Below are 15,159 nucleotides of genomic sequence, written 5' to 3' on the forward strand. Positions count from 1 at the left end.
TTTTGCGCTAAAGCGTCTTCATTAGTCGTTGCCGTTGCGGGAAGGGGAATGAAGGCAGAGCCCCCTTCCCAGGCAGCGCAGGAGCAACCACTGCTCTGTTCCTGTTGCAGCTCCTCAGCCCCTTGTTGGACGCTTCCCGCACTGCAGAGGGGAGAGAGTAGCTCTAGTTTTCTCTTGCTGATGGATTTTGCAGCTTGATGAGGGGGCACAGGAGATGAGCCAGTGTTGGTTAGATGTGTGCCCAGCAGAGCACCTAGGACAGCCCAGAGGAGGGAGGGAGTGACAGAGAAGTTGAGAATCAGTATCTTGTCCTGCCCTAAGCCACGCCAGCTTGCGGTGGTCCTCAGACTGTGTGAGGTGAACGCGTACCTCTGTCCTCATCCATGCAGCAGGACAAGGAGGAGGCAGTGCAGCAGGTGACATCCCTGGCCATATGCGTTAGCTGGCATCCAGTGGTGCAGAGGAGCGTCACCTGATGGGTTTTAGGTTCCCTTGCTTGTTGCCTGAGATACGCACGTGAAGGAGAAGGCAGTACAGACATTGTACTGCCATCTGCCTGGCTTCTTGAAATAACAGAGCTGGCCTGTGCTGGAGCGGTTGATGAGCCCTCCTGGGCAGAGCAGCTGTCCAGCCCCTGTGTTTCTACCCTTGCAGCCGTGATTTTTAATTCAGGGCGGTAAGTTGTTCCTGGTGCAGTGCCAGATGTGATGTGTTCTGTAGCCTGTAGCGTTGCCACTGCACATCCGTGGTTGTGATAGGCGAAGAGGAGCATTACCGTGTCGCTGTACAATGGAGAATATCATTCTGTTTAATCCATGGACCACTCGATCTGACTTCTGGCTGATGGTTTGTACAGGTGAGTCAGACCAGAGGTGGCAGTTGCATCTCAGAGCCAAGGACTCGTTTCTCAACCTGTGGGATTATTTCCAAATGCCTCGTCGGTAATGAAGTCCCTTATCAGAGGTCAAATTACTTATACAGACAATATACACGTTCCTTGGGAAACCAGAAGGTCTGCAAATGATGAGAGGGTTATGCTACAACTTTTTATAGTACTAAAAGTTATTTTTCAGCAGTGCCAGATGCCCTGGAGAACACCCATTTTTCCATACGTGCAGAGGCTGGTTCCGTAGGTGAGTAAGAACCAGTTACTTTCAATTTCGCCATAAGCAGCCCCTTTGACTCCATTTTCTCAAACTAGCTGGGGGAGAGTTGAGTTTATTCCTGAGCTCATGAGCAATGAAATGTGCAGACTCAGCACTCTCTGAGCTGGGACACTGTAGGCATCTTTGTTTTGGAGATGGTTTTGGCTTTGTCCAAGCGTATGCTCTAGTGACCTCAAGGGCTCAGTCAGACCCGTATTGCATCAGTGGGATTTGTTGTGTGAAAAATTGCCATCAGTGGAGCTGTTAGCTTGTTGAGCTGATTTGCCTCTAGGCTGCTCTTATGCAGGGAGACAGGAAGCAGCACGCTTCAAAGAGAAGAGCTGATGCATGTGCAAGGCTGAGCTGGTGCCCTCCTGCATTTGGAAGTGCATCAGGATCTGCGGCAGGTCTCACTGCAGTTTAGCAGTGAGCCCAGGTGCTGGGCTGCAGCCTGTGCCCTGGATTTGTGTCCCAGTCTGAGGAGGATGAGGTAGGGGAACAACCTGAGGTGGTGGCAGCAAGGCGAGGAAACCTGGCAACCTCCCAAATGAACTGCGACCTTCACAAAGTGTGTCACCCCCACCGGGGCAGTTCTGAGTTTTCCAAAGGCATTGAGCTCAGGAAGGGAGCTCCTGCAATAGCAGCTGGCCCCTAGAGGCACTATTTCCTAGTGCACATTAGTAGCATGATCTCAAGCAGCATGTTTGTTGGGTTTATTTATACTTTCTAAGGCACTTGGGCTGTTCTTGCTAGGTTTACTGTTGAGCACCTTTTAGAGCCGTTGACCTAAGGGGGCTTTATGGCGCTCGGTTTACTGGTGTTAATGTGGCCTTTGGGCAGTTTTGTATTGGCATTTGGTTCCAGGGACTGTGCTCTTGTTATATTTGATAAGGAATAAATAATAGAATAATAGCTCTCTAGCTTTTTCCTTGTCTTGAACATGCCTAACTACAGTCTCCTCCATATGTAGGCCACAGAGGCTCTTTAAAGCCCTCAAATCATGTTTGGCATATCTCATCAGCCAAACTCTGTGGGATTTAGCCCAGCAAAGTGCAAAGAGATGGTCCTAGCTAAGTGTATGGTACCATACAAGTAGACATTGTAATACTTTTAATTTGGGTTGATTTCTGCTCTGGTTGTGTAGTTTGCTGTTTGAGCATGGCTGTGATTGCTCACCAGTGTACAGTTATTTTCCTGGTTAAATACTTTTGTCTAAAAGCCCATTAGGCTGCACATAGACTGATCTCTTCCCCAACCCCCCACCTCCCCCCAACAACACCCTTGTTTATTTTGCTCCCTGTTTTATTCACTCCCTGTGCATTGGGGCTGGGCTTAAGAGGTGGTCTTAATCCATAACTGTGCTGCTGTCAGACACAGGTGTCCCTGTTGGCTGTGCTACGATGAGCCTGGTGGTTAAATTACAGCCAGAGGCTGATGCTGGGTTTGGTTCAAATTCACACTGAAGGGCAGCTCAAAAATTAACCAGTGCAGCTGGGGAGGGGCTGTGCAGCAATGGGAAAGCCCAGCAGCTCATGCTCCTAGTGCTGTAGCATTGGGCTAGGTCCTGCTAGGTTGGGGAGGGGGGGGAGGCATAAGCTTGCTGTGGGGAGAGAGGTGACCAGCTCTGGTTGGAGGCATTGGGATAGCAGCTGGGTCATAACGTTGGGTGCCTGCCCAGGGCTCTGCCTCTGGTCAGGAAAAAGCAGGCCTAGCTGGAGTGTCTTCCCCCTTCTCTCATTTATCTCCTCCTCCACTTGGCCCAGGGGCTGAAGCCAAGGCTCTTACCAACACACCAACATCTGCTCTTGCCTTGCCAGGCTGGCTTTGGGTGGGTTCCTGCCTGGGCACATCTGGCCTCAGTCACCGCTGTAGAGCTGTGGCTGCAGGTTTGTGCCAAGGACAGGCACAGACCCCGTTCTGCTGCTGCTCCTTCCCCTTAGCAGGAAGGGGCAGCTGCTAACCCGCTCCCTGCACTGCCCTGTATGAGTTTGGCAGGAGTTGGTCCAGGAGGACTTGCCTAATTCAGCTGCTCCAGCCCCAAAGACAACAGGTGGGAGCAGGGGTAAAAGCTAGTATCATGCTGCTGCCTCCAGCGTGTGAACACCAGGGGAAGCGTCCAGGAGTCAGTGTTTGCTGTGACCTTGGTCCCTGAGCACCCTATGGGGCATGGGGCTGGTTCCTTGCAGGGAGGAGTGGTCCTTCACACTGCAGATGCACACAAGGCCCCAGGAATAGCAAAAGCACTAAGAGAAAGAATACAAATTACAAGCTTTAATAAGGAAATTTGTGCAATGAATGAGAGATTCCTGAGGTTCTGCCACAGGGGAGCTCCACAGCACAGCTCTGACAGGAAAGGCCCCACAGAGGGAATGGAGCCAAGGCTGGAGCAGTCACTAATTCTCTGCCACCTCCAAGCCCAGGATCTTCTTGACGTAGTTCTGGACGTTGACATGGAGCTGGGGGGCCGTAGCTGAGAAGGTCTCCATGGCCAGTGCCCGGGCTGACTCTGACCCACTCCACATGGCACGGTAGATGGGCAGGGTGTACTTCTGCTTTCCCTGTGAGACACAGTGAGGGTTAGGCCCAGATCTCCTCCCCAGGGTTCCAGCTGGACAATGCCTCCTAGACCGCAACACCGCACCCCACTGCTGGCTCCAGCCAGCCCAACTCCAGAAGTGGGACAGGTGGGGTAGAGCTCACCATAGGGCCCTACACTTCCCCTACACTGGGGAACAACTCCTCCACCATCCCCCTGCTCTCAGCCTGGCCAAGAGCACAGAGGAACAGGCCAGGACAAACACACTGCCTGGGGCAGCCCCTTGCAGTAGAGTGCCTGGAGCAAGTAGAAGAGAGAGAGAGAGAGCAGACCCATTTTCCCCAGCACAGACACCTTTGCTTAGTGCCCATCTCTCCCAACCTGCTGTCACTGTGATCGCCACCGCAGGGCACAGCCACCACTGCCCAGTGACCAACCTGGCTGCAAAGGAAGTCCTTGACCTTGCTGAACTCAGACTCATGGTTGTTCTTGAGGACGATCTGGCACCAGCGGAGACGCAGCTCGGCGTTCTGGGCCTTGGAGATCTTCGGGTACATCTTGCTCAGCCTCTCCACGTTGCCTGCGAGATGAACAGCATCGGTGCCAGTGAGCTCTGACGGGGCATTGGTACCGGTTCCCAGATCTCTGCTCGGAGAGGCCCCAGTGCACTTACCCCAGCTGTGACACAATGCCTGTGGCCCCTGACATCTAGCCAGCCCCAGGCTCTCCTGCACCTCCTGTTCTCAAGCAGCACAGACGCTCCCTAGCTCTGGCTAGGAGAGTGCCCTGGCCACTCCCAGCAGGGCCTTGCTGGGGCCTTCCAGGCCCAGGCAGACCCACAGCCTTGCAGAGCCACATGCTAGGCTTGGGATGCCACCACGTAGGGCAGAGAAGTCACTCAAAGGGTGTGCGGAGAGGTGAATGCAGCCAGCCTGGGGACAGCGAGGCTCGTCCCTGCCACTGCACACATGTCCTGAGGCGGCCAGGGACGTGCTTCCCCTTGCCCTTCGCTCCCTAATGCACAGATCGAAGCTTCCCAGACATGGCGTAACCTCACTGCTGGAATGCAGCAGCGACACGCTGACTGATGAGCACCAGGGTGTCCCAGTGACATGCTCCTGTCCCCAGCCAACTGGCTGGACCAGGGGGCATCATCCCACGCTGCCACTGGGTGCCCAGGAGGTGACCTGGCCCTTACCTTCTGGCAGGGGAGATTTCTGTAGGATCTGATCCAGGAAGTAGACTAGCTGGTATGTTTTCCAGGCAGAGATGTCCACTGCTTCGATCGCCTCCACGTTCAAGCTGTCGGTTGCCCAGAGCTCTGCCAGCTCGTCTGCCGGCTTCATCAGCTGCTCCCCCGGCGAGAGGTCAGGCAGATAAGGGGGCCAGCCTGGCGTGTTCAGCCAGCGATCAAACTCAAAACCTGCAATGAGGAAGGGAGGAAGAGCTGGGACAGGATTTCTGAACCCCACGGCTGGAGCTACTGCCCAGACAAACCACAGCTTTCTCCAAGGGCACCACCAGTACTAACAAACCTGCCAAAGCTGGCAATGGGCAGACAAAGGGGGTCAGGCTCCACCTCTCCAGGATTTGGTGCTCCGTTTGCACTTGTGTGTTAGCCCACCCCACCGCCTGCAAGACGAGCCAGCTCCAGCCTGGATAGCTTCTGCCAGGCCTGGATCTCAGTGACACCACACAGAGCAGAGCTGAGGATCATGCACCAGCTGAGCGCGACCTCAGCGCCACACACCAGTGGCTCTAGTGACAACCCCTCACATCTTGGCACTAGAGACAAACTCCAGGGACAGCTGTAGGTAGGGAAACCCCAAGTGGCAGCACCTGAACACAAAGCAAGCACTGGATTCACATGCAAAAATCAGACTGATCATACGAGTGACTGAGTCAACGTTAGCTGCTGGATCCTGGGCAGGCCAGATCTGCTCTGCTTCCATCAGAGTTGAGGCCTGCAGTAGGCAGTAACATCTTAAATAAGACCCACTGAGCTGGACCCAATGTACAAACTAAGCATGCACATGGTTTCCAGCAAGGTCAGACCCAAAATTAAACTTGAAGGAGAGAAGAGGTTGGGGAAAGTCAAGCAGACAGAGCAATGCTTATCAAAGTGGTAGCTCTTCAGTATCCCTGGAATGAGGCTTAGCAGAGCGAGTTCCTCACCCTCAGCTGAGACATGAGAAAGCCTCGAGACCCCCCCCCCTCCAAGGGGCTGGTTTGCAATGCGGTGCCATGGGCCTGCTGGCCAGGAGACCCCCCCAGCCACCCTGTGCTGACCTGGCAGGGAGTCCACGCCTTTCTTCTTCAGCTCCGGGAAGTACTCCAGGAAGAACTCGAGGGCATCATCCGCTGTGATGCTCTGGAACTTGAACTGGTTCACGTAGGCCTGCAGGGAGAGCATAGGGAGTGATGCACACACTTCCCACCTCATGTCACCACAGCCTGTGCTGGCTCTGGCTCACTCGAAGACCCCTGGGCTCAGTGCTCAGGAAGCTTGGTGAAGCTGCCTCATCTCCATGCCCTGCTCAGACTCATCTCCATTTCCCCGCAAGGAACTCCCCAGCCCCTGCATCACGCTGGGAAGGCTCCAAACTCCACCACCATCTGCTGCCAGTGCATGGCTGAGTTTACCCTTAATCTCATTCCTCAGCGAGCATCCCCATTTGTCATCTTTTGTTCCTCTCCTCAGCTGCCCTGTTCAGCCCTTTCTTCCTGAGGGTCCTGTTGCCTCCTTGTCCCTCTGCAGAATTTTGCATTACTTGGCACCTCCACCAGCCCCAATTCACCACCAGCACACTGGCGGAAGCTTCTATGCCAGGCACAGGGCAGATCTGCCCCAATGCTCACTGCCCATGTACCTACCTGGAGGAAGGCATCGAACTTGCTCTGGTCCCCCACAAGATGTGCCAAGTAGCTCACAAAGCAGTACCCCTTTTCATAGGGAGTTTCATTGTATGTGTCATCTGGATTGACACCTAACAGGCCAAAAAGACAGACACTTTGAGGAAAAAAGAAAATCTGCTATTCTGCAAGACAAACAGCCCTTGCGCTGAAACTTCCTCTTTCTGTACACCACACGCAAGGACCCTATGAGAGGGACCAAAGAAGAGTGAAAGCTTTTCTGCAAGAGCAATCCAGCTGATTCTAACCCCATCAACCCCGCAACAGCCAGGCTGTGATATGAGCTCAGACTTGCCTTCCCCACCCCATAGGCCTCCCCCCAGAAACACCTTGGCTCCAAGGATATAACCAAGGAAGATGCTGCACACTGCCCATGTCTCAGCACCTACCACTGCCACCTGGCTCCCATTGACCTAAAGGTTGATCTAAAGTTATTTTGGCCCTTTGTTACCGTTTGTGTCAGGCACTGCCCAAGCAGACGTTCCCTCTCCTGCTTAGTGCCAGGAACCCTGACTCAGGGCTTGGCAATGCCCCGAGCCTATGCAGCGCCCAGAGGCAGCACCTCCACCTGCATTTAGGCACCTGCGAAGCTCAGCCTTTCAGATGTGTTCTGCACTCCACAGCAGCCAGCAGCTTGCATGGGAGGGCACTTAAAGAGACCAGGAAACTCATTTTGTTAACTGGAGACATCCCAGTGTACAAACTGGGCGCTAGGGATAGGGGATGAATGTCTCCAGCCCTCTCCCACCAAATCCTGGGAAACGAGGAGCTGGGATGCCCCAGAGCATGGGGGATGATGACGAGAGGCTATTGGCGTGCAGAGCGCAGCCCTGTCATACCCTGCGCAGAGTTATCGCGGTGCCCAGGTTCTACAACCAGAACTGGTTTTATTCCAAGACATTAGCTCTCTGAAACACACCAGCAGTAGGACCTTTCCCTCACATGCTGCATGACAGCCTGTCTGCCCCCACGCCCACAGGTCGGGTATCGGAGGAAAGAGGCACCCCACAAACCTGGCTCGATTATCACCCGGAGCTTGTTTAGTGGATGATCCTCTCCAGTGTTGTCCATGTGCTGGCGCAGCAGGGCCCTTCCTGTTGCAGCCTCCAGGCAGGTGTATGCAGAACCTGGGCAGAAACAAGCAGGAGGTGCTTGGAGACCCCGACCAGACCCAAGTGTACTTTATGTTCCCTTGGCGTCTGCTCTGGGCTCAGAAGAGAGTGGAATGGGTGCTGCTACAAAGGCACTAGCTTACTAGTTTGAAGAGCAGGAAAGCAGTAGCCACTGGGCCAGTTCTGCCCATCACTGAATAACAGGACCAATAAACTAGGCATTTAGTTGGAGCTGCAAAGAAGCACAGCAAACCAGCCCTTGGTTAGCAAGTTTTTAGAGCCATGAGTTACACTTTCAGCTGAGTTCAGCAGATAGCACTAGGTAGTGTCTGAGCTGTTAGATGTGACCCATGAGTCCAACGAGCTCTGGACTGCCTGGTATTGGCTCCCTCAGTGAGCTGGGAGAGCAAAAGAAAGATTTTAAGACTGGGTAAAAAAAAAAATCACTGCTCCCCTGCCCAGCAGGGCTCCATTTCCCTGGTACAAGGATATTGTGGCTCCATTCATTTCTCTTAGACAAGGTTGCTTTGTTGTCAACAACAAGAAACCCCAGCTGCATTGCAGACTGCTACTCTTCAAGTCTTTTTAGACGCAGTAGAGGCTCTGGCCGCACAGGTAGTGCCAAGAAGGATGTGCTGAGCAGCAGAACATGGATCCCAAAACTGTGCTGTCCAGGAGGACAACAGGGCTCTGCCTGCAACAGCAAGACCATACATGGGAACTCCGTGCTCTACGCCAGGACAGAGGCCGGACAAGGCCACGCACCGTAGACCTCAGTGGAAATCCGCCTCTGCGCATACATGGTGAAGCCCTCATTCAGCCAGAACTCGCCCCACGTGGCATTAGTGACCAGGTTGCCAAACCAGCTGTGGGAGATCTCGTGGATGATGACATCCACCAGGGAACGGTCCCCGGCCAGCAGGCAGGGTGTCACAAAGGTGATGCAGGGGTTCTCCATCCCACCAAAGGGGAACGAGGGCGGCATGAACAGGATGTCGTACCTGGCAGGGAAGAGCAGATGGCTTGGTATAGATCCACTTTTTCCTGCAGATATGGCCCAGAGACTGAGGGACACTCCCTCCTCAGCCCCAAAGGAACAAGACTTATCAAGAACAGGACACCATACCTGCCCCAAACATAGGGTCCAAAGAGCTTCTCTCCAACTGCCAGGAACTCCTCAATCACCCCATCATATTCCTTCTTAGCAGCCTCAATCAGGCAAGGCTCAGCCCAGACACGGCTCCTGCAGAGACCAACAGAGCTCACACCTGGCAAGGGAAGGGAGTCCGTACAGACCCCATAGACGAGTAGCGGCTGAGGGCAATGTTTGGCCCCACTGACCAACATCACTGTGCCAGAGAAACCTCCAGAGAGCAGAGCAGTGCGCATCTGCTCTTGGAAATGGTTCTTGCTGCCCTGCTCGTATCAGCATATTGCATCTCCACCAGGAGAAGGCAGCCAGGAGCACTCTGCAGTCCCAGGGCACCCAGGCTGTCAAACATCAGGCAGGGGAGAGACCACAAGCCGGAGCCCTTCTGCAGCTGATGTGTTTGGTCAAGTATGAGAAGAGGAAGTTTTAATCATTAGTCGACTTTTACCCTATTGCTTCATCAGAAAATAACTGCATGTTTACTCCACTACAAAATAAAAGCCTGGTGATAAATGAATCTAATGAGACAGCACAACTGTTGAAATTTCTTTCCTTATCTGAACGTCAAGGGGCTTTTGCACAGTCACCAAAACGGCCAGGAACCCTGGATAAACCACCCGGCTTTGGGAAGAGATGTTGGACCATCCTTGAACAAACACATGCTGCTTTCACTCACGTGCACAGGAAAGAAATGAGCGTTTCCAGGGAGTCACTCAAGGGAGAGCAGAACTGAGCACAAAGGTTCCCAAAGCGCTGGCCTGAGACCCCTCTGCACTCTTAAGAGCAAGGAACATGCTCACCCAGGCAAAGCTCAAGGTCTGATAACATGCTGCTCAGCACCACAAATGCAGCAGTTGGGAAGACTGACTTATTCTTACTATCAGCATCCTGATAGGCCTGCCTATTCCATGAGAGCTCAGAAGTGCAAGGAGAGGCAGGCAGCACACAGCTGCCACAGGACAGCACAGAACACAGAAGACCGTGCCGAGTTTCACCATCATTCACAAGGCAGCAGCTCCCACAACCAAGACTCAACACTTGTCTCTTCTACAGCTACTTACCTTGGGCCGACTTCAGCAGAAACAATGTCCCCGACAGCCAGAGCAATCAGGTAGGAGGGGATTGGTTGGGACATCTTGAAAATGAAGGTGTTATCCTTCTCTTTCTCCCAGGTTGTGGCACTCATCACAGCTGTGAAACCCTCAGGGACCTAGAAACATCGGTAAGAGCCTCTATGAGGTCTGTAACGTGCAGTGAGATTTTAGCTAACCCAACTGGGGATGGTACAGTGTGTGCTGCTGGAGCCAAGCTCAAGCCAGCCGTGCTGCTTGCTAACGTCCCTTAAACGTTGCAGTCTTTGGGATAAAGCAAAAGTGGTCAGACTTCTCCCAATGGTAGCACAGAGGCACAGGGCATCCCCCTCCAGACTAACACCAAACATAGCCATGTCACAGCACAGTGAACTTGGCCAGGGCCTAGCAAACCCATCTGTTTACACACCACAGATGAGTTTTACTGGGCTCAGCCGCCAACCGATGCCACAAACACTCAAACCCTTCTATGTTACAGCCAGCCAGCCCTTCCCCATACAGTCAGCCCACAGCTCTGACACTGCCAGATTTTAAGGGCCCAGGGCATAGCAGTGAAGGACAGAGCACTGACGCTGGACTGACGCTGGACTGCAGCTGTCCCCCCAACTCCCAAGACAGCTGCAGGGGTTGGGGACACTCAGCACTTTGGAAGCCAGGCTCAAACATCTGCCTAGTACAACACAGTGAGGATAAAATGCTCCAGAGTTGCTTGAGCTGTCTTGTAAGGTTGGCATCTGCCAGAGGACAAGCAAATAGCCAGAGAAAGGCTGGAATTAAAGGCATGGCAAAGGATGAAAGGGCAAAGGATGCAAGTTCTTCAGAAACTGGTTCTCCTGCAATTGCTTATACAAGAACTTGTTTTCCTAGTTTGTCAGTCCAAAGCAAACTCTGCACTTGATCCTCTAGCCTGTGCTAAGCAGGACAGACTGTTTCCCTGTAGCTCTCAGTTGGGCTGGCTGGGTTGCACCTTACAAGACAGGGAAGCTAAGGTGACCTCTCCTCTTCCAAGAGGTGAGTCTCTGCAGGGTCACAGAGAGCAAGATTTCTTTCGCGCAGACATCAGAGTTTTACAGTAGCCGAACCCTGCACTCACTTTACAGGAGGGAGCTTTGCTGACTCTTGAGGGAAGAGGTCAGAGCAAAAGACAGACTCCCACATCACCAGTCTCTATGAGAGGTCAGCCCTGGCCTGCTGTCACACCTGAAGGCAGCGTCCCTACCCTAGCCTGTGGCAGACTGGCACAAAGTGAACATGCGGTAACGGTCCATCTCCAGCACTGCTGATGCCACTGAGTGGCTGCACACGGAGAGGACGGACAAAACCCCACAGGCCAGACACTATCTCATCACAGGCATATCTACCTGCTGCTCAATTACCTGCGTGCCCTCTGCCACTCCACAGACTAGTAATTTGGCTTCCCGCGAGGGGCAGCTCTGCAGCAACACCAGGGATTCCCCAAGAAAGCAGGTGACCAGCCCTTATCTCATCACAATTCCTCCAGCGCAGAGAAAACAGCCCAGCAGCCAGGCTGAGAGTAAACCCTGCACGGAACTTACCAAGCGGCAAAAAGCTGAAACTCATCAGCTTCCTTCTGTGGTGATCAAAAGCCAGGAAGAATATTTTTGAGGTACTTTCCCCCCCCCCCCCCCCCAAAAAAAAAAAAAAAAAAGCAGGTTGTCCACTCTGGGAGATCCACAGTAACTCTGAATGAATGAAACTGCTATCTCTTGAGAGGCACTGCATGAAATCGCAGACCCCCAATTGGAAGAGAAATTGAAATTCAAATTATTTAGCCCTGTTTTTTATTAAACGCCACCTGAGGGCCAATAACTGGTCACTAACTGATGATGTGGAAACTGAGGACCGCCAGGGGTCTGGAAGCCTGGCATCTCCCTGCACAACCATCAGGACCTGGCATCTCCCTGTGTGACCATACTCATCTACCAAAGCCGTACCCAAGCTTCACCTCAGAACCCAGCTCTTCAAAGGCACCCTCAAGCTTCTCCACATGCCAAAAATAAAAAGCATCCTGCTATCCTCTGACTTCTAGGAGGCAAAATTGGGTAATTATTTAGAAGACACATGCATCAATATGAGGAGACCAGACAGAAGTTTAAATACCAACCAAGTTAATTCCAATTCCAAGCGATGCTTTTGGTTCAAATACCAAACGTTTCAGCAACCTCTCACTCTGAGACAGAAACTTTCAATGAAGCACCTCACATATCTTGCATACACATCCTCTTTCAAGTGATGACACAAACCAGCATCCATCACACATGGTTGGGGAAGCATGAGGGAATTGTGAGAGAAGCTTTTGGTCCATTTATATTCATCTTTAAAAACAGAATCAAACCCAAATATTTTCCAGTGTCGTCTTCACTTGGGCCCTTTAGTGGAGTATTCAAACGGAGTGTAACAAGTATCATTTCAAATATGCTGCCATAAGTCTGTACAAGAACAAGGGTCTGGGCAGTGTTTAAAGCAAGAAGCAACACCCAAACGTTTCAGCGTGTGCAGTGTGTACTGTGACAAGAGCTGGCAGCTTCCTATTGTCTCCCTTTGAGACGTTATAAACCAGGACAAACTTGATCAGCTTTCTGCTCTTGATAAGCTGCAGAAAGGTGGCTGAATTTGTACCCACATGTCTTTCTTGGGGTACTGCTTACCTTCACTGTGGCTGAATATGTACATTTAACTGCTGGAGTATCAAAGCCAGGGAAAAAGGATCTATTCAGGACGGCCTGGCCTTGAGTGTACAAATAGGGCTTCTGCTTCCCTGCTGTCTGCTCGGGAGTGAGCCAACACACCTGACGAGAGACAAGAGACAGCTTTGTGTGAGGGGGGGAGACTTTACCTGAATCCTTGCAGAATAGGTGCTCTTTGTTGCTGGAGTGTGAAAGCCAGGGAAAAAGGACCTGTTGAGCACAGGAAAGCCAGAAGTATAAAGGAAAGGCTTCTCCTTCTGAGCAGTTTGGAAAGAGTCCAGCCAGGACATCTGCAGCACAGGCAGAATAAGGAGAACAATCAATAAAGTTGCATGAGACGGTGAGATTTAAGACACAGTTACCAGCAGCACATATGAAATTTGAAGGACAGCTCAATCCCCGAGCGGTTTCTCCCTGGGAAAGAAACACGAATCACCTGAACGAAACAGGGCATGCTGCCCTCTGACAGACAACCAGGCACAAAAGCACCTTTCTTGACACATCCCAGGTGGACTCTGCAGATGGGATGGTCCAGCTCCCAGACAGCAGAGTCACTGTTCTAGATGAAAAAACGCCCTCATGTTGGTAGAGCATGCTTAACCCCAGAGTTATGCTGCTCTAGCTCTGCTAACAAATTTCAGCCACAGCCTTCTGAAGGGTCTTATTTTTTTTGGAGAGATTCACTTGGCTAACTTACAGGCAACTTTGGACTGATGAAGCCCTTCCTTTGGAGAACAGCCCACACCTAGGCGTTATCTACAATAAAAGGATTGCTAGCTTAGCAATATCCACATACAGGCCTTGACGAAATGCACATTATCTCTACTCAATAAGATATGCCAGCAAGGATTTTTTTTGCATGTATAGCTGTATCAGTGCTGAGTCAGGGCCAGTGCTTGTACGCTAGCAGAGGTAAAGGAAGTTCACCCGGAGAATCAGCAAAACTCAAAATGTGAACACAAACTGCCATGACTGGCAAGCCTTTACCAGGATGTGCCAGTAGCTGCAGCAAATATTTGAAAATCAGAGGAAGCACTAAGCCTGGGAAAAGGTGTTTAGGTTAGGGGCACCCTAACCCCCTTGGGTCATCTTGGCATGAGCTCAAATTTGGAGCAGGATGGAAAAGAGCAGCATCTGCCTCAAAGAAGCCTGTCATCTTCCGCTCTTGTGATAAGTCACAGGACCAAACGCAAATGGTCAAAGCAGTCAGTTGCTTCTCCAAACTGCGAGTTTAAGGGCCTGCTCTGGTTTTGGTCATGCTCCAGTGGGCTTGCACTGCCTCAGGATTTTTACTTCCCATCAGAGAGCATGACACGAAGAAAGACACGAGAAGCACAGGGTGAAGCAGTCGAGCGCCTCCCTCCCTGCAGCCAGAGAACAGCTCCTAGGAGTTCCCAGTGACGGAGAGATGATCCGTCACTGCTCTCCCTTGATGAAGCTGCGAGACCAAACTGCTGAAACAAGAAGGGAAGGACAAGGACAGAGCGCCGGCTGCCGTGTGGAGCTGCCGGGTCGTGCTGTGACCCAGGCCGCGCTCAAGCCTGGGGCTGCCACCGCAGCAGCGACGGGCGCTGCGGCTCCCGCAGCGGGGTGGCGGCAGGGTCACAGACGGGCACCGGCTCCGCACCCCGACGGGCAACAGCTCCCCGCAGAGAGACGGGGGAGCCCCGGTGCCCCTCAGCCGTCACCCCCTCGGCCGGTGCCCCGCCCCCCCAGCCGTCACCCCCTCGGCCCGTGCCCCGCCCCCCCAGCCGTTACCCCCTCAGCCGGTGCCCCGCCCCCCCAGCCGTCACCCCCTGAGCGCGTGCCCCGCCCCCTCAGCCGTTACCCCCTGAGCGCGTGCCCCGCCCCCCCGCCGCTGCCGCCCCAGCCGTTACCCCGCCCCCCACGCCCTCAGCGCGTGCCCCGCCCCCGCAGCCGGCCCTCCCTCGGCCCCGCCCCACCGGCTCGCGCCGCAGCTCGGAGCGGCCAGCGGGGCCCCGCCCGCCGCCGCCGCTCACCCCGGGCCCCTCGCCCGCCTCATAGTCGACCTCGACGGCGAGGAGCTGCCCGCCGCGCAGCGGCTCGGGCAGGGCGATGCGCAGCGCGGAGCCGTAGCTGGCGAAGGGGCGGCTCTCGAAGGGCAGCGGGCGCGGGTCGGCGCCGCCGGGCGGCAGCAGCGCCGCGCGCCGCACGGCCAGGCTGGGGTGCGCGTCCAGCACCAGCGCGGCGGCGCCGTCGCGCGCGCAGCGCAGCTCCAGCCGCGCCGTCCCGCGCAGCCGCCCCGCGCCCGCCGCCGCGAAGGCCACGCGCAGCGCCAGGTGCACGTGCCGCAGCTCGAAGGGGCCCGCGCTGCAGGCCGAGGCCGCGTCCCGCGCCGCCGCCGCCGCCGCCATGGCCGCCCGCTCCGCCCGCGGGGGGCGGGGCCGCGCGCGAGGGGCCCGGCGGGGCGGGGCCGGCGCGGGAGGGCGGGGAAGGGGCAGGGCGGGAGGGTGTGGGGCGAGGTGGGGCGGGGGCGGTGTGAG

General features: G+C 54.2%; 1 protein-coding gene across 8 annotated transcripts; it reads right to left on the reverse strand.

Moving 5' to 3' along the window:
- Nucleotides 1–3,401: 3,401 nt before the first annotated feature.
- On the reverse strand, nt 3,402–15,037 carry RNPEP (arginyl aminopeptidase). 8 transcript variants are annotated; one of them, XM_068918553.1, is made up of 12 exons: nt 14,966–15,037; nt 12,866–12,945; nt 12,617–12,757; nt 9,918–10,066; nt 8,833–8,949; nt 8,472–8,707; nt 7,608–7,721; nt 6,556–6,668; nt 5,971–6,079; nt 4,880–5,104; nt 4,119–4,261; nt 3,402–3,703 (listed from the first exon to the last, which is right to left on the reverse strand). In XM_068918553.1, the coding sequence occupies exons 4-12, from the start codon at nt 10,040–10,042 to the stop codon at nt 3,539–3,541; spliced, it is 1,347 nt and encodes a 448-aa protein (XP_068774654.1). In that variant the 5' UTR covers nt 10,043–10,066; nt 12,617–12,757; nt 12,866–12,945; nt 14,966–15,037; the 3' UTR covers nt 3,402–3,538. The 8 variants fall into 8 exon arrangements, with proteins under 8 accessions (XP_068774654.1, XP_009665630.2, XP_068774651.1 ...); XM_009667335.2 differs by lacking the exon at nt 14,966–15,037 and adding an exon at nt 13,092–14,333; XM_068918550.1 differs by lacking the exon at nt 14,966–15,037 and adding an exon at nt 13,953–14,332.
- Between the last annotated feature and the right edge of the window lie 122 nt (nt 15,038–15,159).

Source organism: Struthio camelus, chromosome 24 (genome assembly GCF_040807025.1).
Source record: "Struthio camelus isolate bStrCam1 chromosome 24, bStrCam1.hap1, whole genome shotgun sequence".
In the NCBI taxonomy this organism is placed as follows: Eukaryota; Metazoa; Chordata; class Aves; order Struthioniformes; family Struthionidae; genus Struthio; species Struthio camelus.